This window comes from Rhinolophus sinicus, chromosome 14, assembly GCF_057876585.1.
Source record: "Rhinolophus sinicus isolate RSI-liver-muscle chromosome 14, RSI-T2T, whole genome shotgun sequence".
Taxonomy (NCBI): domain Eukaryota; kingdom Metazoa; phylum Chordata; class Mammalia; order Chiroptera; family Rhinolophidae; genus Rhinolophus; species Rhinolophus sinicus.
The window spans coordinates 164,454,961-164,480,856 of NC_142514.1; the positions used below are offsets into that span (position 1 = coordinate 164,454,961).

The 25,896-nt window shown below is 34.1% G+C and overlaps 1 protein-coding gene across 1 annotated transcript in view; it reads right to left on the bottom strand.

Moving 5' to 3' along the window:
• Positions 1-4,695: 4,695 nt before the first annotated feature.
• CCDC73 (coiled-coil domain containing 73) overlaps positions 4,696-25,896 on the bottom strand; it is a 256,081-nt gene continuing 234,880 nt past the window's right edge. The window contains 8 exon segments of the mRNA XM_019738516.3: positions 4,696-4,865; positions 6,735-8,240; positions 9,337-9,523; positions 10,789-10,920; positions 14,887-14,997; positions 22,076-22,180; positions 23,338-23,397; positions 23,899-24,027. Of these exon segments, the coding sequence (XP_019594075.3) occupies positions 4,696-4,865; positions 6,735-8,240; positions 9,337-9,523; positions 10,789-10,920; positions 14,887-14,997; positions 22,076-22,180; positions 23,338-23,397; positions 23,899-24,027 (2,400 nt within the window).

The following is a 25,896-nucleotide window of genomic DNA, read 5'->3' on the forward strand; positions in this document are numbered from 1 at the left end:
AAAAAATTGGAAAAATGAGTACATCTGTAAAGCTTTAGATGTAACAGTCATTTTGCTGTAGTCAAAACCACATCAGTATTTCGGTTCACCATTGAAAGCATTATTTTAATCTGTTGTTTTTTCCAGCATCTTTTCTGCTTTTCTTTTTTTAGATTGGTAGTCATTTTCTAAGGTTAGAAACTTTTCAGTTTTGTTTATTTGATTTGTTACCAAGCTCTGCTGGTCATCTTCACAAGTAAAAGACACAGTTAAATCAGTAGTGTCTTTAACCTTGATTGCCTGAAAATGGCTTTGTAGATTTGATTTCAGAGGTTTTGCTTTCACCTAGGAAAGACCAAATATGTTTTACCACTGAAATTATATTCATTTTCTAAACACTCATCAACAAAAGAGTTTTAAAAAATCCTTAAGCTTCTGTAATTATGAGCATGTAATAAGGCTACCATTTTCTTGGCTAATTTCCAACAAAACTATGAGTAGTTTTGGCACTGAGTAGTGGGCTTATGTAGTAACTTTTCAAGATTCCTAATATTCTTCAGGTATGTCACAAACGTTTTCTCAAGAGCTTGCACTGAAAGAAATGATATTTAAAACATGCAGATAAAAATCTGTTTTGTCTTCAACTCCCTTCCTTCCCAAACATGTCTATGTTTTGTATCTTCTATTGAAGCCAGGGGAAAATTAAAAATGCTAACAGAAGTAAACTGCCATATAAAAACTGCCTTTTACTTCATGTTTCCTCTCATGCTTCAAAGCAGCATTGTTGGAGAAACAGGAAAGAGCAGTACTTGGGAGTTGGAATGTTCCCAAGGCACGGTATTGGGTTATAATACTGTGTTAAAAATATGTTTTTCATTTTCAGGTTTTTTTGCCTGATAATATTAATGGAAATTTAGAAACTAGGGAAAAGTATAAAGTAAAAATCACTAGTAATCCACTATCCAGAGAGGCCTGTCAACATTTTGGTAATGTTTGCTGCTAGTCTTTTTTCCTATTTTTAGCATATTTGATTATTCTATAGAATTTTATATCTTGGTTTTTCCCTCTGAGCTGTTTCCTAGGTCATTAGAATTTTGCATAAACAATTGTCAGTGGCTGCAAAATACTTTTTTTTATGGATATATGATAATTTATCTCATAATTGAATATTCACTTCATCCCTATCAAATAAATTTGAGTTAATTTCTTGAAAAAAAAATTGATTACCAGGTAAAACCTCCTGTTAAAAGGGAATATTATATTTTAGAAATATGGAACAGGATAAGAATTACATTAAAATCACCCAAGATTCCAACCACCATTAAACATTTTAATGTAAGTATTTTGGTCTCTTCTGTATATATAAACTTAAAATTTTTGAATCACATATTTGCTGTGTTAAAAAACATTTTTAACATTTCCCTCTATTAAGTCTGTTAAGAGCATTGCTCCATTCCATGTTCCATAATTTGAAATATATTGTTGGACATTTAAGTTGTTGGAAAACATTTATTACAAATTATGCTATGATGAATGTCATTTTTTCATAAGTCTTGTGAAAATCTTTGAATATTGCCTTACATTAAAATCTTTTCCAATTTGACTGATAAAAGTAGCATGACAATGTTACGCAGTAAGATTACACAGTAATATTTTTTAAATGATCTGAAATGTTTACATTTACTCTCAGTTCACTAAGGATTGCTCTTCTTGGCTCCTGAGAATTCTGCAGTCAGCCACCCATCCCCTCAAAATCCTAGCCTCTGGTCCTTGGGATGATGCTGTGTTCATGTCAGTCTGATTGCCTGTGTTCTTATAACAGACATGAAAACAAAAGTACCAGCACAGGATTGCCAAGAGACTTTAGGCAAGTCCTTTAACTTTTGTGGGCTTCAGTTTTCTCGTAAGCTCCTTTTAGTTACAAAGTACTATTGTAAAGAATAACTGGTAATGGATAAAAATGTGCATAAATGTATACTTCTGATAATGTCTGGCATATAAGTGTTCAACATGCTTAACTCACAGGGCCAAAATGAATATACAAGTTTCTCATGCAATACTGATACGGAAAAATAGATCAAACCTATACCTAGGTTGCTACTGATTTTGAAGTTAAATGACTGGTGTTCTGTATAGTTTAACTGTCTTATTCTGCCATTTGCTTGGTGCATTTTGGTGCACTTGACATCAAGTACAAATTACCTTGTTTTCCAAAACCTTGATTCTTTGACTTTTTAGCTTAATGATGATGGAAATGAAGGAGACATTTACACCTATCTGCTTCAGTTTCTTTCTCCTAAACTACCTACTTGGTGAGAGGGGCAAGCAAGATCAGGCATTGGCTGTAGAGATAAACAAGATGTAATGTAGATTAAAATTTTATATTTAACGAAACTTGCCCTGTTTAGCTTACTTGAGGTTTTGCAGCCTACAAGCAATAATTCCAGATATGTTGCCACATATCTTTGCTCCTTCCTTTCCTATAATCTTTTAAAAATCACTCACCTCCTAACCTCCTCTTTCTGCCTGATTCAAAAGATCTCTGGCCTAAAATATCCCCCAGCCTGGTGCTAGTCCTAGGGTTGCATTTTAAAATTTAACTTAAATGAAGCCAATTCAAGAGGAGTGCTAGGGAGAGTATGCATAAAAATACATTGAAAAATATAAAGAATTTCTGTTCCCCTTCTGGTTATAAGTCTTCATAAAATCCATTTGTCTTCATTTAGAACAAGGGTTGGCAAACTTTTTCTGTAAAGAGCCAGAAGTAGATATTTTCGGCTTTGTGGGCCAAGTGTCACCCCTCACAACTGCTTCATTCTGTCATTGCACCACAAAAGTAGCCATGGGCAGTTGGTAAAGGAATGGGTGTGGCTGTGCTCTAACGAAATTTTACTAGCTAAAATGAGGCAGTGGGTTGCATTTGGCCCACCAGCTGTCATTTGACAGACCCTGATTTAGACAAGTATAAAATATTAAGGAGCAAGTAAATAGGCTTCATAAAGAGACTAGATTTGTCTGGTTAAATGCAAGGATAATAGCATTTTTAGTAGACTAGGCAAAAGCATAGATCTGCTTTTAAGCCCCACGTTCCATGTTAATTGGTAATCATGCTGCTTGACACATAGTGATAAGCATCCAGAAAATGTTTAGTCACTGAGCTGAGTTTGTTTTACATGCACTAGTATTTTGAAAGGAAACATTTTTTTCTATTATGAAAGTTGATGAAGTAGATAGCATTTGACTAAGAGCCAAGATACCCAGTCTGAGTCCATCACAGATTGTATCTTAATACTTTGGAAAGTTATTTCACATTCATGGCACTGTTTCCTCATCTGTAAAATAGATGTACCTTACAGGACAGGACTGTCATGGGAATATTTCTTTGAAAAAGTTTTAATTCTAAAAATGTAAATTCTCAAAAACATTAATTGCAGGAAAAGCATTAGGAGTTAGATACAAAGAACTTCCCTATTGCGTTAATTATAAAAATGGGCTTGAAAGGGAGATGTGAAATTTCCACCTGAAACTGTTTGAAAATAGGACAGTTATTATAAGTGTTAAGTATTCAACCAAATTAGAAGTTATTGGCTAGCTTTGATATTCTCAGGCTTCTTTTTTGCTTTGATTCTGTGACTTATCCAGTTGGCCAAAAATTTCCCAATGCTAGGTTTCTATATTTTAAAGGTACACACTTGGACATGTCAAGTTGAAACTATGTGTTGCTGAGCGCAATTTGAAAAGGTGAAAGGTAGATCCTGACTTTAGTTTCAACTCTCTCAGAGGAAGAGTTACACTATCTCAGTGGAGGTTTCTCGTATTTGAAAAGGAAAATGAAATATATGGTTGAAAGCTGTTACATGTTAAGGCTGTGTTAGTCCTATAATTTTCATTTTATATGTGCAAAAGGCAAAGTTGTTTAATGTGCATCTCTAAAATTTAAAATATACAGTAACTTTAAAATGTGTCACTGCAGTTTTTTAAAATACGTAAACTTTCCTAACCTTTACAGGTTACTTTTAGCAGTTATACCTATAATTGTCTTGTTTTCTAGACTTTGAACAACACAGCCTTTTTTGCACTAAAGTTTTACACACTAAGATTAAAAAACTTATACATTTTACCAAAAAAATCTGTCAGCTGTAGTTAGTTTCTTTTTATGTGACAAATGGACTCTTGGAGCCATATAATCTCTACAAATACAAATACTTGGCTTAATATTTACATCCATACTTGATATAGTCATGAATAATTTGATCCTTTCATATACTGTGTTCTAATTGAAATAATTAAAAGATACACTTCTTCCTTTGCAAGTCAGTTTCTCAAAATGTAAAGTACCTTAAACACTAGTAAAAACAAATGAATTTACATGATTAGATTATTTAAGGAAACCTTTATTAAAATAAATTTTTAAATGCTCAAACTGGTGAACTTTTTTTTTTTTTAAGTTCAAACAAATGCTTAAATGGCACTATTCCTAAATTTAGGTGACTGAAAACTAGAAGTATATAATACACTACCTCACACTCTCCTTCCCAGAACAGGCTGGATTATATCTATTTGATTTATACACTGTGACTTTTTCCTGCTGTTTTCTATCAACCTTAATTGTGAAAAATGGTGCCATGCTGCCCTCTTGATATTATTTTGGAGATCAGTTGGGTCTTAAAGCATCCAGATGCATACAGTTCTACACATATCTGTAGAATTAGCTCACTAAGGTCTGCTTGGCAATATTTTTAATTGACTTACATGTTCTGTGGGAAAAGAAGAATCATAAAAAGTTTTTGCAATTGCATTCCTCTCTTCACTGGGCTCTCCCTTGGGATCTGGATGGATAGTCGAGTTATTCAAAGTGTCAGCAACTCTGTTAATGCTGGTAGTATCTGGTTGACAAAGAGGAAATGACAACAACTGAATTTTATTCTCCAGGCACTCATTTTAGTGACTGAACTTGTTTTTCTCTAATTCTATGCTTTTGTAGTTAAAAAAGTAATAATTTCTATTTTCTTTTTACTTCGAACATTTTATAGTTTTCTATATACTTTGCTTACATTAGGCATTTCATTTCAACAAAATGTTACTTTCTAAACCTGATTTCACATTAAAATGAGTGAAATATGGTATAAATATCTTCTAAAACAAAATAACACGTGAACATTTACAGTGAACATCTTACCAATTCAGATTAATGGGAAAAGTCTGCACCAACTGAAAATTTTACAAAGTATATTTAATGAAAATGGCATAGAAAGAAGCCCAACAAAGGGCTGTTCAGTAGGAGGTCATTGGGCTCTAATAAACAGATAAAAATAACTTAGAGAAATACGTCTACTTTGAATGTTAAAAGATATTGATGAGAATCTTTTATGAATACTTTACAAGTTTAATTTCTTCAGAATTTTAGACATCTCCCCTCCATTCTTACTATTTACATAATTGAGATTTAGAAGAAAGGACCTGTGAAGATGGTAAACATTAGACCAGCATTTGATAACCACAGCATTTGCCAGACAAGATTAATGAAGTTAATACATTTTATTAGGAAATTTAAGAGTTTGTGAAATGCAATTTTACAGTGTTTTGGTGTTTTCTATTTTTCCCTATATTACTTCTCCATGCTAGTAAAGAAGAAATACTTATTTTGCTTGTAGTTCTCAGTTTTTAAAAAAAATTTTCTCTGTTTCAAAAGAAGCCTGTTAAGTCTGAAGGCCATGGAAAGCTTTCCTTAAAATCTGCATTTCTTTAATGGGGCTACATGCAATATTGTTAAACAGGCAAAATCCCTTAAATCTAAGACTGTCTTTAACAACCTATGAGATTGCTATTGGCAAGGTAAACAAATTTTCCTCAGAATCATATTTCTAAAACTATTGCTCATTATTACCTTGAAGTTACTCTTATACAGCACCTATACATGATACGTATTATATTTTTATGTTTAGTATGAAAAGTTTCAAATACACCAAAGTTGAGAGTATGAATTTCGGTGTACCCATTACCCAGCTTCAAAACCCATCAATACTAAGTCACGTATTTCCTCCATTTACCTCTCCCCCTATTTTTTTTATTCTAGTGTATTTTTAAAGCAAAACTTGGACGTTATGTTATTTCCTGTGGTGGTTTTAAGGAATAGAACAGTCTACGAAATATTTAACATTTGAATATTAATATAGGTACATAATTATTAAGAGGTTCAATTTAGAGGTTCAGTGACAAATGATATGAAATGTATTCATGTTACACCTCAATATTGTAAAACGAAAGAACTGGATATGGTGCTGGTGAAGGGACAGATGAAACAGAAAAATGAAGGAAAGGAGAAAATTGGGGGGCAAGCAACAAAGTGGTTCTGAAGTTTTGTTTTTTTTTAAGGAATAAATATGCACACTGGCAGAAACCTTATCAACAACTTCACTGCATTTGCTCTAGAAAGTAAAGGCACTCAGATTAGGTAGCTGTTCCTAATTTAAAAGGAATCACCTGGACCGGTGGTTGTTTTCAATTCCTTGATTTTTTTTAAAATTTCGAAAGTGCAATAGCATGTCACTACATGTTGATAATACTAGTTCAGATTTATGTAAAAAGAAATCCACTTTATTCAAATAAAACTTTTACTATTTTTACACATACACGTATGTGGAGTATTTTAGGTTTAGGAAAAAAAAAAAAAGCATTTTCATTTTAATCTGGAGAATTTTTACCAAAAATACAAAGTAGAAATAGAAATTTTAAAAGAAAACTTGTTTTCTTACCTGGTACAATATGCTTCCTGATTTCGTCCATACCAGCATTTTTACAAAGTGTCATAGAAACAATCTTTTTGTTTTCTGATGGACCTGTTGATCTCTCTTTCAGCAACAAAGGAATGCTACAAGTTGAAGTGCTCACTGTTTGACTTTCAATTTGATTTACTTTTGACCAAGAACTAGGGTCTAAAACATTCACATATACTGGAGTTTTCTCAGTTTTTTTATCTGAAGTTGAAAGATCAAAGGCTGACCTTCCACTTCTGTTTACTAAATCTCCAGATGGCTTTATGTGAAATGAACATGATTCTTCCAGCTGTCCTTCACTGTAAATTTTTCCTGAAACAATGTCATTTAATGACTCTGTTTTCTCTGTATTATTTAACAATGTATGCTGTCTTTCATTAACATCCACAAAGAGGAAGAGGTCATTTTCTGCAGCTTCAGTTATCTGATTCTCATCAGTCTGACTCTCTGTATTGGAAAACTGTACTCCTGTGAAAGTTTCTGTATGAACAGCAGTTTTCATATCTTTGGCTTGTGAAGCATGTATGTTCTCATTGTTAACCCGAAGATGGGAAGTGTTCATATTTTCTAAACATCCCAAACAGTCCTTAAATTGACTGTTTTGTGTATCAGTCAGATTTTTACTCCTGGCTCTTTCCCCGGGGCTTGAGTTGAGTTTCACCAACACAGGCATAATGCTGACATTTGCATCTGAATTCTTAAGTACTCTCAAATTATCACTGACAACAGCAGACGAAGTGGGGTGGTTGATTGCTATGTCACAGGGAACAGTTAGTTCAGGTTTCTCTGAAGTATCATAACAGACTTGCTGAACATCCGAAATTTGTTTAAATGGCAATGTGCTGCACTCACTTTTTTTATTTAACAGTTGTACTTGTTTTATTTTATACTGTTTATCATCTAAGATGACATTACTTGAATTGTGTAAACTGTATTTCTGACAATGAACAGGATTCTTTTCTACATCTAGAGATGAAACCAAATCGGCTTTGGTTTGGTCACTATTTGTAATTTCCTTCTCTGTAGCATTTTCTTGAGTCCCTGGAAGCAATCTGAATTGTTTGAATAGTTCATCTTCAGAAATACCTGTTTTATGATTTGTATTGTGAGCCATCTCATTTAAGATACTGTTAAATGATGTTCTGTTACTTCCAACCTCTAGATGTACATCTGCATGGTAAAGATCTAATCCCTCAGTTCTTTCTAGGCGTATCTTCTCTGTTTCTATTGCTATACCTGCCACTAAAAAGGAATTATTTGGTGATTTAAATTCTGTACATGCATTGTCTTTTTCCAAGTCCATCTTGTCTTTTACTTCTGCAGTAACTGCTTTTCTAAAGTCAATAACACTCAGGGTTTGTCCTTGACTAATTAATTATTTTTCTGTGCACAGAGGTTTGCTTAGGGAGATTTCACTTTGAATTTCATCCTGAGGTACAGTAGTATCAATTTCGTTCTTGGATATTTTTTCAAAAACCTGTGAATCTATCATGATGAGAACACAGTAAACTAAGTTTACACACTAAGTTTGCTTTTATAAAATATGTATTACCTTATTTTTATAAAAACATACTTAGCCTTAAATATTTCATTGGCCAATTATTACACAATATTACACAAACATAATGACACCAGTTTTACCTAAATATTAAGTTCCCTTTTTTTATAATAAGCATATATTTTAGCATGCTAAAATATTTGGCTCTATCCCTATTTTTATTTCATAAAAGCAAAATAGTTTGGGTTTAAAATGGGAGAAATATGTTGAGGGTATTACAAAGTGTTTTTTATTTCCCTAGTCTGTTGCTTCCTTTTAGGCATATAGTATAATTCCATATAAACACATAGCTGATCAGATAAAAATCAATTTATCTTAACAGGTTATACTATTAATTTCTTTTAGTACTTAGATCCAGAAGTTGCTAGCTGGTTTCTTCAAGACTGTCAATCATCACTTTTTTATTCAGTACCTTGTAAATATTTTGGAATTTGGAATACTCTTGGGCAAGTGTGTAGAATATCTACTTAACACATTTATTTTGTTCATCTGTGTTCCAACGATAGATTTTAAAACTTCAGTATGGTTCCAATAATCTAGAATACTAAATTCAGGGCTTGCAGGGCTTAAGTCCAATCATTCTCTCTACAACATCTCCACCAAGTGGTTGTTCACCCTAGGTTTGAATACCTTCAAACTATCAGTACTGTCTTTAAACAAGTCTTTCAAGATGGACAAATTAGTAAATTATTTCAGTGGTTACAGAAAGGTCATTTGAACTAAGAAAAGTACTCTAGGTCTAGTCATCAGAAGGTTATCAGTAACCCATAGCATATTCTCAGCAAAGCAGTAAAGGCAGAAACCAGAATGCAAAAAACAAAGAAGTGATGAGAAGCTAAGGCAGAAATGTATTTTTCCCCCAAAAGTATTGACTATAAGGAATAGCTCTCAGGAAGACAGCTGTTATACAAAAAAAAAATATTTCTCCACCTACACCACAAGGTCCTCAAAGCAAAGACTGTAATTGCTAGTCCCCAAAAAGCTCAATATACAAATTAGAAAATGTCTATTATCTTAAGTTACCTTTTATAATGGCTTCTGTAAGTGAGCCTTCGTTGTTTCCCTCCTTTTCTCTGTACTCAGTATCTAAACAAACACTCACAGTATTTTCTTCCCTTATTTCTTGCCCAGAATTATATTTCTGTGTGATGGTATTTTGTGATTTTCCCACTGACATTTCACTGTTTTCAGTATTTACTTCTGGAAGATTCTAGTGTAAAATGGAAAAGATCCTTTAATGTAAAAACACTAAAAACTATAAACACATTTTTCTAATAAAAGTGGAATCTATTTCAACTCAACCATTCGACAATTTCTACTTGAAAGCCAAATGCTTATTTTTTACTAAATTTAATGTACTCTAAGTAACAAAATCACTTAAAGTTCATTTTGTATAATCATATTTAAACAAAATGGAGAGTTAAGATATTTTTAAACATGCATTCCACATTATTAGATAACAACACACATCATATGTACTAAAAAGAACCACTCCTTTATTAAAAGCAAGGTAGTCATGACAGGCAAATTGTTTCGAGTGTTTTGGTATTTTTATGTGTCTTTAAAATAGAGTCAGTTCAACCTCCTTTTATTGCCCCTGTATACAGAGCACATATTCCATGGAAGCACTGCACTAGGCTTTGAGATCCAATGATGAACAAAAAAATACTCAAAAACTTACAGTCCAGTGGGAAGATAGGAAAAAGAACAGGCAACTTGAACGGGGATAAGGAGGCACTCCAGGGAGAACAAATGGCATATACAGGTGCTTAAAAGCAAGCAAAATTATAGTCTTTTCATGAGCTACCTGTGGTTTACTTCTGCTAGGAGGAGCGTGGAGAGAATGGCGGCGTGAGGGAAGCTAGCCTGGGTCATTAAGGGCCTAGTATATAGCATACTAAGGAGTTCGAGCTCTACCAGGAAGACTGTGTGAAGTCATGGGTTTTAGACAAGGTGATGAACATGAGCTGACGACTTAAATGTAAGCCCTGAAACCATAAAACTCCTGGAAGAAAATGGACACAGTAAACTATCTTGAGGAATATCTTTTTGGATGTGTCCCCTCAAGGAAAACAAAAACAAAAATGGGACTTCATCAAGCTAAAAAGCTGTACAGCAAAGGAAAACAAAAAGCCAACCTACTGCATGGGAGAATGTATTAGCAAATGATAATATGCAGTAAGGGGTTCGTAACCCAAAATATATAAGGAAATCATGCAACTCAGAAAAATAGACCCACTGATCAAAAAATGGGCAGCGGACATGAAGAGACATTTCTCCAGAAGATATACAGATAGATGGTCAACAGACATGAAAAGATAGAATCATCAAGGAAATGCAAATCAAATAGCACCTCACACTAGTGAATGTGGCTATTATCAAAAGTTAACAACATGTCAGTGAGGATGTGGAGAAGAGGGAACCCTTGTCCTAATTTCTTTAACAATTTGATTCCCCAACATACTTGAATTTTACCTGACACTTGTCTTCCTCAAACTTTTTCGGATCACAGAATTCATTGTATTGTTCTTGTAACTTAATATGAGTTTCTTTAAGTGATGATAACTCATTTTTAATCTCATTAATTTCTCCATTAAGTTCTTCAACCTAATATAAAATTCAATCAAAATGAGTACATACATAAATGTGTTTCATGTGAAAATGCTTTATTAACACAAGTTTTGGGAAATAGTAAAAAATGAAAACAATCCCAAAGTAATTGCTAATATTAAGAGGTACCATTTTCTGAACTGTGCTGAGTACTTAATAAACAATTTCATACTCATAAAAACCCTATGAGGTATTTTCAGTCCCCAGTTTACAGGTGAGAAATGTGAGGCTCACAGACATTAAGTAACTTACTCAAGATCAGGTGGATATAAAGTGGTAGTCAGGATTCAAATCCAAAGCTAAATCTAGGGGTTGTACTCTTAACTACTACATTAAATGACCTCTTGTTACAAACGAAAAATTATTTTTACTAAAAATTCTATGTAAGTTATACCTTTGTTGCTTTTCTTAAGTTTTATTTTCTTGTTGCATATTAGATACACAGATTTTCACTAGATGAAGAGTAAGTACTGAGCGCTAAGTAGTACAATAGAAACTGACTCTTCAGCCTAATATTTACATCTATAAACTGGACTTTCACTGGCTATAAAATTTCATAATCTTTTTCTTGGGGGAGTACTCTTTCATGGGGACCTTAAATAGATAAAGTTCCATTGAGGAGATAAATACACATTTGTCATGAAAGATTATAAGTTTCTCTTGAACAATTTTTAAACTACCAAAAATTCCACAAATGCATATAATATTCCTTATAGAGGCTAACAGATATGAGCTCCCCTATTACTTTCCCTTCATTTTATCTGATTTTAACCATTTTTCAGTCTCTGCAAGGTGACAGGCTCAAGTCTCCATGTGTCCTTTAGCCGATCCTCGCCCATCTCCCTGCATGCCTAGCTCTGCTGGTGCTCTCTTCTCTCCTGCCTATTCTCAATCTTTCCTGCTACACCGGCATGTTCTCCTCAGCCCACAAACAGGCTCTTCTCACATTTCTAATTGTTTTTTCTTGACCCACCTCTGTCTCTCAATTTCTAAAGTCCACACTTGCTACTTTCAAATTCTAACCTCCCATCACTTCTTAACAACCTGACTTCTAACCTCATTGTTCTCTCTCTCTCAAAACAAAAATGTTGGCATTCCCCACGGCTTTTTCTTCTTTAGCCTCGTCAAGACCTCCACTCCTTGCACAGGTGATCTTGTAATATCTATACCTTCAGATTTCATCTTTATGCTAATAAATCTAAAATCTGTATCTCATCTCCCAACCTCTCTCCTAAGATTAAGTTCACATTTTTAAATGCATGGAATGCATTTCAAATTGGTGTCCTGCAGGCACCATAAATTCAACAGTTCCCAAATTAAATTCATTACTTTCATCCACAAAATCTGCTTTTCCTGTCACATTCCCCGTGTTAGTGACATTATCATTTTACTAGTTATACTAATCTCAGAGACGTATTTGACTTTTTCCCTTTCTAAAACTCATTATATAGAGACTGTCACTCACCCTGCCAATTCTACTTCCAAAATGCTTCCTGCATCTATCCCCCTTCTCTGTTCTCACTACTGTTGCCCAAATTTGCATCCTCAGAGGCTCATGTACTCTTCTTCCTGGTCTCTTTCCATAAAGCCATCCTCCATACTGTGGCAAGAGTTATTTCTCTAAAACAGATCTATGTCACTTCTCTGCTTCAAAATTCTCAATGGCTTTCCATTACCTATAGAATACAACTTCTTTGATAAGGAACCTTCAGAAGGTGATCTCAGCCTATTTTCCACTGTCACATTCCGCATGAGACTATTCATCACGCTTGAACATGCAGTTTCATGCCTCCATGATTTTTCCCTTTCTTAAATGGAATGCCAACAGGATGGAATGGGAAGTGTAGGAAATGAGCACCTATGGCCTGGTGAAACTACTCATCTTTCAAGGCCAAACTGTCATCTTTTCTCTAAAACTTTCTCTAGTCTAGCTAAATAACATGATTTAGTTTGTGTTTTCATAGTAATTTGTCAATACTACGTACTAAAAGCACTCCACTGTTAATTGTGGTCAGTTTCTTAGTTATCTGCCCCTTTGAAAGTGTAAGAGCTCTTTATTACTCTTTGTATTTTAGGCATCATTGAAAATCCAATACCTAGAATAGTGCCTAACACATAATAGATGATCAACAAATGCGGTGAATTAAAATCCTTTTGTGACCCCCCTTCCTTTAATTTCTGAATATTCTCATTTATTGCCTTTTTGTCTATATATACCCATTGGTTATACAACTAGTCAAATGAAAACAGATACACATAACACTGTTCTTTATATTTCAATGAATTTTAAATATATCTAATGGTATTCACTAAGTTTTATTTGTACAGTATTTTCTTTCACTTTATTTTTTTGAAAAACAGCAGTTTATATGATTCCACCTTATTTTTAGAAGTATCTTTTTATGTTTTTTTTTTAACCCATCTTGATTGAATCTCACTAGTAATCCACTCAAGAATGGTGAAAAACTTACATAGAGACAGATACAATTAAAGAGTAGATCTGACCTCCCATTCAAAACAACTCTTACAGAACCAAAGGAGCTTTTAAAAATTTACCTATTTTGTTTAGTACTAAAGCATATGGAAGTGAAATGGTTATAGAAGCTAAGAATCCTAAGACAAAACCAATTTTATCCAAATTTATAGATTAAGGCCTCACCAGTGAAGCTGAGTGTTTATTTTTCTTAATGAAATTGATTTTCTGTTGAGGGAGGGGAATGGTAGTGGTCTCATCAGGAAAAATAAATGTTTAATTTTCTTAGCTCAACTAATATTTTTTTGCATGGCTGGCATATTTAAATTTATATTCTCTTTTCACTTGATAGTTTTTCTTTATCCTGACAGTACCATTTCCATGGTCTTTTAAACACTAGGAATGTGAAGGAAGTGTTGGGATGCAATGTAGATTAGCTGAAGCTAAAATGAATATTACTATCCTTGGTGCCTAGTGATAAACTTTACTAGTACAGAGATTATTAAGGATTTCTTAGTATTCTGATGCAATTAATTACAAAATACTTTTTGAGATTTTGGTAAAGCTTATCAAATTCATCAGTGAAGAATTGATCTCTCCAAAATATAAATTAACATGTTAGCTGCAAGTAATTGAAAAATCAAGAGTTACTTACATAACAATTTATATTACATAAAAGCATCTACAGAAAATGTTATCACAAGTACGTACTTAGGTATATAGTATATTAGTATAAAATATATTAATATAGTATTAAAATATAGTGTAATTAGTATAATAGTCTAAAATATAATCTTGCCCAAAATATAGCCTTCATAAACCCATAAATAATGACTTTCTATTGTTAATTCTTGTAAAAGACAGGCACTGAAAACAGATATTAAAATAGAATATTCAATTTTGGGGTTCACCCATCTTTAAAAGTAAATCTTTATATTTCATTCCAATGTACATGATTGTACACTTTTGTTATCTGCTTCATTAAAATTATAGTATCAAATAAATATGTGGTTTAAGAAAATAGCACTGTTTATAACCATCAATTCTTATTATAAAATGTTAATTCTATACAACTCAACTGCTGTATACATGCGCTAAAAACATGGCTTCAATACATCTCAACAAAACTGCTGAGGAAAGCTAAATAGATCAGCTAACAATAATCCCTATATTATTCTTTATTTTAATCATTTACTAAAATATCAATGGTTTTATGGAAAAGTAAATTTTTCTTTGTCACATATGGAACGCCATTCCCATTAGATACATACACACACACACGTGTGGTTTTTCATGCATGAAAGTATTACAGGAAATTTTATTAAACTTAGCATTTAAAAAGCATTCATTTCTTGGAAATATAAGTGCAAGAAGAAAATGTGTTTGACTTTATTCCTATATTATTTTTGCAATATTTTCTTAGCATTTAATAGTTATCTTAAATGTCTACAACTTTAAAATATTTTAATTTTACTATTTAATAAACCTACATGCTTTTCCCAAGTTCCTAGTGCTTCCTCATGCTCATTTTGAAGATTAAGGAACTTTTCTTCATTTTCTTTTACCTTCTCCCTTTGCAGCTCATTATCTCTTTCAAGGGTCTGCAATAAAATTAATTATCCAAAAAATAATCAATACCACATTAATGAATTTTGATGTGTTTTATGTTGCTTGGACCTTTGCTTCTAACATGCTGAAAGTGCCATACAGATCAGTGATAATGTGCTATCTCAACAATAATTTTCATAAATTAACAGAAAGGTACTTATAGTTTAGTTAACAGGAAATAGGGGGAGGTTATGAAAAAGAAATGGCTATAAAAAGGTATAAAAACATTGCCATTATTCAGTTTCACTGCATAAGTTTTAATGTACTGAAAAAGTAATATAAAGTACAGCACTGAAAAATATGAAATGTAGCATAATGCAGCCTAACCCTACTAAAATTTTTAACTGCCACAGAATATTTTTTTCCGTATCTGTTTATTTCAGAAATTAACTGGCTAGAAAACCCTTAAATACAATTTTAATTTTTAATTTCAAATTAACACTTTAGTAGAGCTTCAATATTTACTATATTAACTTATTACTTCATAAATTAACATAACATAACCATCACACTACCCTCTCTCCCCGCAAAAATCCTTAAAGAGTAAAACCAGTAATAAGTGTTTTCTAAGACACGGGTTTTTAAGCTATTAAATCAGTCAGTGTCACCAATATTATTAGGTTTCTTCAATGTTTGCTGATAATCCAAGTAAACTTTGATAAAAAGACAAATAGTACGAACCCTACCCACATGTCTAAGCATGTTCGTACATCTGGGATTTTTAAATTCATTTGTTCATCATTATTAAAGCTACGTACATTCAGGGTAAACATTTCAAGCCACACATAGGATACAGGAAGAAAAGGTAAAGATTTCCTCTGTCGGTTCTCCAGTTCTCCCCCCCCCAGGTAACCATTCTAGCAGTTTCTGGTGTATACTTCCAGAAATTGTCTATAAGCATACAAGTACATAGAATATATATTTTAAATACAGATGAGACCATATAATACATACCATGTTGTTCTGCAATTCACCTTTTTGAAAAAAATGAATATGTCTTACTTTCTGTATCATTATATATAGCTCTATCTCATTTTAATGGCTTCATAGTACTCCATCTACTTAAAGGGTTCTCAATTATATCTAAAATGTCAATATGCAAACATAATTATGCAAAATTATGGAAACATCTACTAAAAAGCATTTTATAATTTTAACAAGATTCTCCTCTAGCTTATAAAGAGCTATGTGAATTGAGAGCACTCCATGAATACCTATTTTGATTGTCTCTACTTTAGGATCATATAAATATTTTTACAGAAGTCATTTTCTTAATTTATTACAATTACACATTGTAATAGGGCACTTTACAAATAGTTATAATGTATATATTTAATAGATGCTTAACATTAATTTTACAGTATCTATCTTGTCAATACTGCATTTTAAAATATATGCAAACCAAAATTTAGAGGAGATATGGGAGCATATACCACAGTCTCTCTTAGTAATAATAAATGACCAAGAACATTATGTTCTTAAAACAGTGTATTAGATATGTCAATCATTTCCTATCCCTACCCATACTCCCACCTAAAGAAAACACACACAAAAAACCCCAAAAAAACTTCCTATATCAGGGATTCTCCCCGTTTCCATTTTTTTGGAGACATTCCATCCTTCCATCACAATTTGGACCTATTGCTCTTTTAGTCGGTACATTGATCAGGGTATCTCAAGATTTTCTTTTCTCTTCTGTGGTGGGTCTCCTGTTTTCTACATCCCATGGTTTCCTCTTTCTTGGTTTATTCCATTGTCTTGATAAAGCAAACTTTCTATTACTTCTTGATAAAGGAGTCAATAAATGTTATATTTTTGAGACCCTGCATATCTGAAAATATCTTTATTCTACCAATACTTAACAATTCATTTCATTGAATATGGCCCAATTCTGCTTTAGAAGTCAATTTCTCCCCAACCTCTAAGGGCCTGGTTCTATTATTTTCTACCTTCCAGTGCTGCCAGTGAGAAGTCTGAAATTATTATGTTGCCATTCTCATTCTGAATCCTTTGTATGTGACCTACTTTTTTTTTTCTACAGAGCGTTTTAGAATTTTTAAGTGTAGTATGAAATTTCATAATATGCATTGGTGTTGGGCAAAACAATCTCAATTCGTTCAATTCTGGGTTACTTTCTTGTATTATTTCTTTGGTCATTTCCTCTCCTTTCATTTTCTCTGTTCTCAAACTCACCAAACCTCTTAAACTGACCCCCTAATTTTATCTCCTATTTTCTATCCTTTTGTGTTTGGGTTCTACTTTCTAGAAGACTATCTCAATATCATCTTCCAACTTTTCCACTGTACTTTATATTTCTACTAATATACTTAAGGGTTCTCTTTAATTCTATGAATGTTTCTTTTTCATAGACTTAGAATTTTTGTTTTGTTAATTAAAAAATATAATTCTCATATATTTTCTTAGTTTCTTCAGTTGTTTTTCATTACTTTGTTTGGTCTGTTTTTCATGTGGGAGACTTTCAATTGTCCAATGATCCTTAACTGCCTGTTCATATTTAAGAATGAAGTATTTAAAAGCTGGTTGAAAATTTTGCCAAATGGTGGGCTTCCACTGCATATTGATCTGGCTGAGCTATTTTATTGGGAAAATTTAACTGCAGCAGCTACAGTCTTTTCTCTTGAGCAGGTTAGTTCCCCCAGAAAGGAATCTTCCTGCCTTGAAGTTGTAAGGCTAGCTGCCCTCTACATGGGGAAACTGCTGGGAGATCTGAGAATTCAGTATTTAGACTTTCCACCCTGTTTTCAATACAATACTATATAAGTGGTGTGCTAATAAATGGGCTTTCCAAAAAAAAAAAAAAAAAGCCTGATTTGCAGCATTTACCAATTTTATTAGTCATCAGTGTTCAGTATTCCCACCATGGTCAATTTCAAGCTACCACTGGTTTAACAACCAGCGCACAAAGTGGCAACAGCTCTAACAACCAGCTCTCCCTGGTATAAGCTGTCTCCAGCATGCCACTGGATTTCCCCAACCTCAGTTGTCCTTCAGACTCTCCAACGTAAACCTCCAATCTTCTGCCAAGTAGGAGACAGGCAGTGCCTATGAGTGCAGGGTAGAGGAAAGAGTCTGGAGGCACAGTAGCTTCTTATACAGACCTTCTAGTTTTGGGCTTCCACGACGCTTGTAATTCTTGACCATTTCTGCATCTTTGGCTTGCGTGTCTACTTTCTATTATTTACTAAGTAAATTAACAATTTTCTATCTGGTTCTCACTTTTAAAACTTTATTTTTATTGTTTCCTCTACCTATTTCTTGTCCTTGTGGATTTATTAATGTCATTTTATACAGTTTCAGGTGGAAATAGAAGTGAATGTGTGGGTTCAATTAAATATGTTTAACTAGGAGCCCTAACCCGACAATATCTGAACTTGCAGAGTCTGAATTTATTCATTGTTAATCATTCATTAATTTAATATTAATGAGCTCTCACTATGTGCCACATACTCTTTTAGGCTCCTATACTACATTAGTGCAAATGTTACTGTTGAGGTGGAATTTATATTCGATCAGAAAATTATTTGGCATTATTTGCATCTGGATTAACAAATTTGAAAACCCTCTCTAAAAAAAATGGATGTTGCGGAAAGTCAAAATAAAACCAGTTGGTCATACTTCAATACACCAAAAACGGAGTAAATTATCCTGGTTAATACCATGGTAATACTATGACTATAGTAGCGTAACTACTTACATCTGGACTAAACTATAATTAAATCACAGTAGAAAATATTCTCTAGCATGAGAATGTAGTTCTCCATGCTCTGCATCGTACTATTAAAAAGATAAGACAGATGACAGCACGATAGCAGAGCGCTGAGAAAGAGCAGGCCATTATGAAGAGTAATGACCCCTTTTAGTACCGGAGGAATTAGAATGCTCCTTGAGAAAACACTTGAGCTATCTATGCAGCATAATCCTCAGCAACAGTTCTACATTCATATTTTGCGATACTATATATCAGTGGTTCTCTAACACCAGTCTGCAAACAAGTACTGATCCGTGACAAAATTTCACTAGTCTGTGGCAAAAAATGTCAAGACAAGGTCATCAAATGGCTTTCCCTGTAATAGACAGTACTTTTTCCTGAAATTACATCCTTAATACACTTTCAGTATTAAAATGTTCTTTTATAAAATTAAAATGATGATAGTATCGTTTATTTTTTAATGTCCTTACTTACCAAAATAAAAAGCTGGTAATTCTACCCTGTTCTTGCCAATACTTTGAAATTTTACTATATAAAATCTAGTTTATGTACTATCAAGGCTCGGCTAATAATGGCACTAGTTAGAGAGAGAAGCATCTGGATTACCTAAGATATTGGCAGTATAGTTAAAAGATCCTAAAACCACAGTTACAGTCATCATTAACTCAAAGAAACACACGACGCTACAGATCTATAACTACTACTGGCCCGGTGGAATTCAGCAGTACATAAACACTGGATTTGGAGCCCATTGAAGGCAATTTAAAGTTGTAGTTTTCATATAACTGATCTAACAAAAGTGGCAGCCCTCAGAGGCAAAAATACAGTAACAATGTAATGTAGAAACGGTGCTGGAGTAGAATCAGGACAAAGATTTAATCCTGCTTTGCCACTAATTATGAAGCCTTGAACTATACAGCTTACACTTCCTGGATCTCTATCTAGCTCATCATAAAATGAAATGATTGGACTGGCTAATCTCTAATATTTTTGATCACCCTAAAAATTTATGTTTCAACTCCTTTAAATGGATTAGGAGAAAATCCTGATAACTGCTATTGATAAAGAATGTGGGTAGATGATGTGTTTCTTGGGAGACGGTTCACAATATCAGAGAAATAGTTCCAGTTATCGGTCTGTAGTGTGGGCAGAGGAGGTGGGGAGATACTTGCTTATAAGTGGACTTTCAGAGAAATACTTTTTACTAGTCTTTCATTGGAGTAGGTAAAGCGGTTAAGAGGAAGGAGAGGTTAGACTCTAGCACACCTCTCCTAGGTCTAACTCCTATAGTACTGGGGGCAGGCAAGAGAAATAACGAAGGCAAAACCCTCTTTATGTGACTATTCATAGAACATCAATGGTGAGATAAATCTTGCGTGGTTCAGGTCAGATTTGGTTCTTTTCAATGGTGATGGACTCACATAATTTGTAAGGTCTGGCAAAAAATGAAAAACAGAGGGGGAAAAAGTGCTATTAAAGATACTAAACTACAAAACTTTTTCCCTTTCTTCATGGTCCCTTCCTCCTTCCCTTTCTCTCTCTCTCCCTGTCAACCTATCATGGGGCTTTTTATTTTCTGTTTAATGTCATGGCTCCGGGCAGCAGGACACTCGCAGGGCAAATGCAGATCCTCACAGATGCCTAAAGGCCTCACCGCACCACTCAGCACAAGTGTGATCCACTAGCTATTGGGTTCTGCCTCCTGCAAGTGGCTGGACTCGGGTACTATGTCCTGGCTGGGTGTGTGGAAGTCAATCTCCTCGTCCCATGGGCCTCTGCCCCAACCCATGGCAGATGGGTAGCCCCCAAAGGATTGCAACCGCCAGGCAGATATGCACCACAGGACCTGGATGGGGCCTCACTTCCTGCCAAGTCACCTCCCTGAAGTGCCGAGGTACTGCCCACTGGGACAGAGGACGCTGCAGGGCACATGCACGCGATCCAGATGCTCCCTGCTGTATGTAGGCCTCCACTAAGGGGAGAGGGCACCAGGAGAACATAGGCCTCTCCCACAGCAGTGGCGAGACAGGAGCAGTGAGTATGAGGCCAGGCAGCGCCCAGGGCACCAAAGGGTGGAAGAGCCAGAAGCCAAGAACGGGTCCTGGGAGACAGTGGGCGAGTGCCTGAGCTGAGGCTCTGAGCCCCAGTGCATCCTCAGACTTCATTCACACCCCCATCAGACAATTTATAAAACATAAATTCAAAGATAAAGCTTAATAAATATGTGAAGACAGTGACCAGAGAACATTAAACAGGAGGCTCTTCTGAGTGTGGTCCCTATGTACGAGCACTGGTTACATAACCATGAAGCTGGCCCTGACTCTGCTGATGGTGGTCTTTACACAGGAGGTGATGATAGTTTTCGTGGGAAATGTTCAGCGTGACCCTTTATTGCCAAGCATCCCTTCAGAGGGGTATAAATAGCTTCCACCAGCCACCCCAGAGGAACATGTCCCCAGTTCCTTCTCTTGAGCAGAACATCACTTGGCCCAGTAACACACAAGGCAGTTCCCTTCCTTCCACTTAACCTCCGTGTTCCTTCCAGTGGATCCAAGAAACCACCAAAGTTCACTCTTCTGCATCCTTCCAGGTACATATAGTATTGGAACAAGCATAATACACTTCAAGACCCACTGGCACGGATTACTACAAAACTTTCCTACTTGAAATTTCTAGACTATAACTAGAATTTGTTCCTATGTTCTTGGAACACTTCCGAACTGAAGAAACATTATGTCAAGTTACTACTCCACATGAACTTACCACCTTCTACTCTACTAGTCACACCAGCGCCGATGTTCAGGTTTCTACAGCATCTCAAGTATCCACCTAAGGAACAAGATGGCAGTCTCCCCCTCCCCTTCTTGTACTCCAGTCTTTACAAGTGATTTTCCCATAGACCCCTTCACTTAGCTTCTCAGGGGAGATGTATGAGCCTCCACTAGGAATGTAAGAGAAAAGTCTCTCTTATTGAACCCTCACTCCCAAAACATCAGTGACGATAACTTCTTCCCTTCCCCAATCATTTTCTTATATGTGCTGGAAAGAAGATGATCCGGTGATTGTTGAGGTAACAGAGCCAGTTCTATCACATTCCTGTGAAGAGCGATCTGCCCCCAGTTACTGGGAGCTCACTGATTGCTCTCTTAGAATGTGGTGATACTTGTCCCCTTTTATTTTCAGTTTTGGTCTTGGCTACAACTCTAAGACAAAGATCTTACCACTAAAATTCAAAATGATCACAGATAAAGTTGGACAGATGAGTGCAACTGAACAGGTAAAGCTCATTAAATGGAAATATACTTTTAAAATATATATATATATATATATATATTTATAACCTGATTATTTTCTCTTAGCACCTTCAATTCTGCTTCCAGTTCAGTATTAGCTTGGGTCTGTTGCTGTAGTAACTGCTGCATATGTTGGAAAGAAATGATGATATCCTTTTTAAAAAAGTAGAAACATATCAATTAAAAAAGTTTAAGATAGTAGGTATGTTTCTAAACTCATTCTTAAAATACAGTTTTTAGTTTCTTAACTTTAGTTTAATTTCAGCCCATAATAAAGAATATACTTAACTAATGACACATTTTACTAATTTAGTATCTAAAATTACATAAAGTATCTAAATATTACATAATTTTTTTACAAGGTACCATGTTTAAGAGTTCCTCAAATAATTAATTTTTTTTTAATGGACCATGGATTCTGAGACACTATTGAGAAATGTGAAGAATTCAAAACTAAAACTTTTGTTGGCTTGCCCCCAAACTAGAAATATATCACCACTACAATGTCATATTGTTAATAGGCTAGGATATCATGGTAATTCAGAATCAAATGGAAGAAAAGCCGAAGAGGAAAAAAAGAAACAGGACAAGTTTTCTTTACAAACTCTTTTTTTAAAAAATAGAGCAATTATAAATATCAAATAGATTCGAATGAGTGTGATGTTCTTTAAATACATGTTCTAAGCACACATACATTTCAATAATTATCTGCCAGATCTAAAATATCAAGGGAAAAAACTTATTTTTATCCTTTTTGTTATTTACTTATAAAATGTTTTAGTGTAATATTTTCTCCAGCTTTATTGAGTGGTAATTGACACAGCACTGTATAAGCTCGAGTACAAGGTGATGAGCTGATACAAGTATATATTGTAAAATGAGTACCACAATAAGGTTAATTAACATCTCTATCACCTCACATAATTACCATTTTTTGTGTGTGGTGAGAATATTTAAGATCTATTCTCTTAGTAACTTGCAAGCATATAATACAGTACGAGTACGAGTACGTTAAGTAAAGTCATACTGTACATTAAATCCCCAAAAGTTACATAGCTTATAACTGGAAGTTTGTACCCTTTGATGAATATCTTTCACATTTCCCCTCTGATTTTGTTCTTAAATGGGAGTATATGTGAGACCTGGTTAAAAAGGTACAATGTATCCATTCCATACACACTAACTGAGTGCGTACTATGTGCTAAGAATTGACCTAGGCATGATTCCATTTGTTATTTAACTTAATTTCCCACATTGTATCTGGTTTTTAAAATATTTACTAGCTTCCAAACTAGCTTATCATTGCTTGCCTGTTTTTCTTCTTGAATACGGGTAATCTCTTCATTAATCTTCTTATTTAATTCCAATTCCTTAAAAAATTTGAATAATTTTAGGTTATCATGTAAAGGTCAGCAAATTCTACACTCAATTCAGTGCTCAACAAATTTGGGAGTGTCATGACCTATTATTACTCCAGAGTACCAACATTTGTTTGCTGTTGAAGCAGTGACTCTAGTAAACTAGAGATGGTAGTAAATAGCCAATATAGGCTGGTGCAAACTTATAAATGTTAATGTTAAAAAGTACAGAATTTCTCACCTCTAAAAGCTTTTCTGGAGACACCATTGTGCCATAAGAAGACCCAACACCATATTAAAGCAGAAATAAAATTACAGCCAAATTTTAATGTCTTAAAGTCTTGCTGATAATATAATAGTAAAAATATAATAATTAAAAACAATTCATAATACCTTTTCCTATGTATATTAACTTGATAAAATGAACATTTTTATAATGTTATAACCCTGAAATTCTCATAAATTTTACAAAAAATATTAATTTTATAAACATGAAGACATTTAATTAAATACCATGTTGAGCCTTTCTTGAAGTTCCTGAAATTTTTGTTCTTTAATTGTTAAATTGATGTTTTCTTCTCCCATCTTATGTTGACATGTAACTTTGGACTTTATCAAGTCTGAGTTCACTTTTTTCAGTTCCTTTACATAAGACACATGAAACACAAAATTCAGTATTAGTATATCATCAAAGCAAGGTACTTTTTTGATAGTTTTAAAGTCCATTTTTAAAGCTATCATTACAATATACTATATTTCACATATTAAGATAATATTTCTGGTCTATCAAGGTGTATTTCCCCTAGTTCCACTGCACAATAATTAGTCAAGGTGAGAATGCAATTTGTGGCTATGGACTAGGCAAACACAATGATACAGGGATAGAAGGCATGATCTTTGCTCTTAAAAAGAGTGCACTAACTAAATGAACTAAGTAAGGTGTTTTCATTATTTATTGAACAAAGATCTTCTGAGAGAAAGGTGTTTTCAGTCATTACTTATCCAACAAAAATCTGAGATAAAGAGATGATTAATTAATCCCCAAGTTCATTAGCATCTAATAAGAAAAACAATGTAAGAAATAATTACAATATGACGAGTGTTGTATTATAGGAATGTATAGAAGAATAAAGAAGGAAACAGTTTGGTTGAGGGTGTCAAGAAGGCATTATGTGGAAAAGTGGCATTTGAATTGAGTCTTTAAAGATAAATTTGCAAAGAGGACAAAAAAGGAGTAGACATTGCAAGCAAAAAGATTCTACATGCACAAAGGTACAAAAACATGAAAAAGCACAGTATTTTCCAGGGAAACAGAATTAACATAATATAGCTAGAGCTAATAAGCTATGGGTAAGCAGGAGGACTAGACTATTGGTAGTTGTTGCTAGAAATTTGGCAGGATTCAAATACTGAAGGGGATTTGTAGACCAAACTAAAGAGTTTTAATTTTATCCTACAGGCAATGAGGAATTAACCACTGAAGGATTTTGAGGAGAACAACATAACCACTGAAGGATTTTGCATTAAAAAAAATAATAACTCTGGCATCATGTAGAGGATAGAATTGAAGGGGATATAAAGAAGTCTTAATTTGTGAAGTTACATGTCCATTGAGTTTAACAGACACCATCCAAACACATTAAAATCCTGAATTAACTTCTGAGTTGGTGTGTACTTATTGCATTGCTAGTCTGTGTATACTGACTATGTTAAATACTCAAGGATCTGATTTTCACATTCTTGACTAAACAGCATCTAAATCCCCTTTGAATTTTAGGAACTCTACATTTTAAGAGCCCACTGCCTACTAGTGAAGCCGGAAATGCCAGATACTGGCTTTATATGCATGAGACCAGGCTGATCGCATGCACCTATCTTGGACACTGGATCAGAAGCTAGAATCACAAAGAACAAGAAGTGTTGGGAATCCATCTGTTGGTAGTCAGCAGGGCCAGAACTAGGAATGTCAAGCTTCCGTGGGAAACAGTGACACCGCTGCAGCAGTAGCAGCGTCCGCTACAGTCAAGAGGGACGGGACAAGCTGCAGTGCACAGTACTCAGCTGTAGAAGTTGGTTTCATTCTGTGGTCTTGGATACTGCACAACTTCCCTCATTTCTGCCCATTTTCCAAGTCTGAGATGACCAACATCCAAACTCCTGTTCTGACAAAATCATCTTACAATTCAGAAACCTAATATACTTCCATTTTTACAACTTTTCTACAAAAAAGTTATTTATTTATTTAAGTATTTAAGAACTGAATAAATAACAACTTTTTTGTAGAAAAAAACTGGTTCATTAGGGTGGTGAGATTATAAGAAATTTTAATTTTCTTCATTGCAGTGGTTAGTATTTTCTCTTTTTTTTCTAAACAAATGTATTTCTCATGTATCAGTTTTTAAATTAGTATTGAAGCTATGGAAACAGGTGCAATCACTCATTAGTTCAAAGAGAGATGACAAATGTTCCTAAGAACTCCAACACTCATGGATTAGAAAAGCAGTTAATATA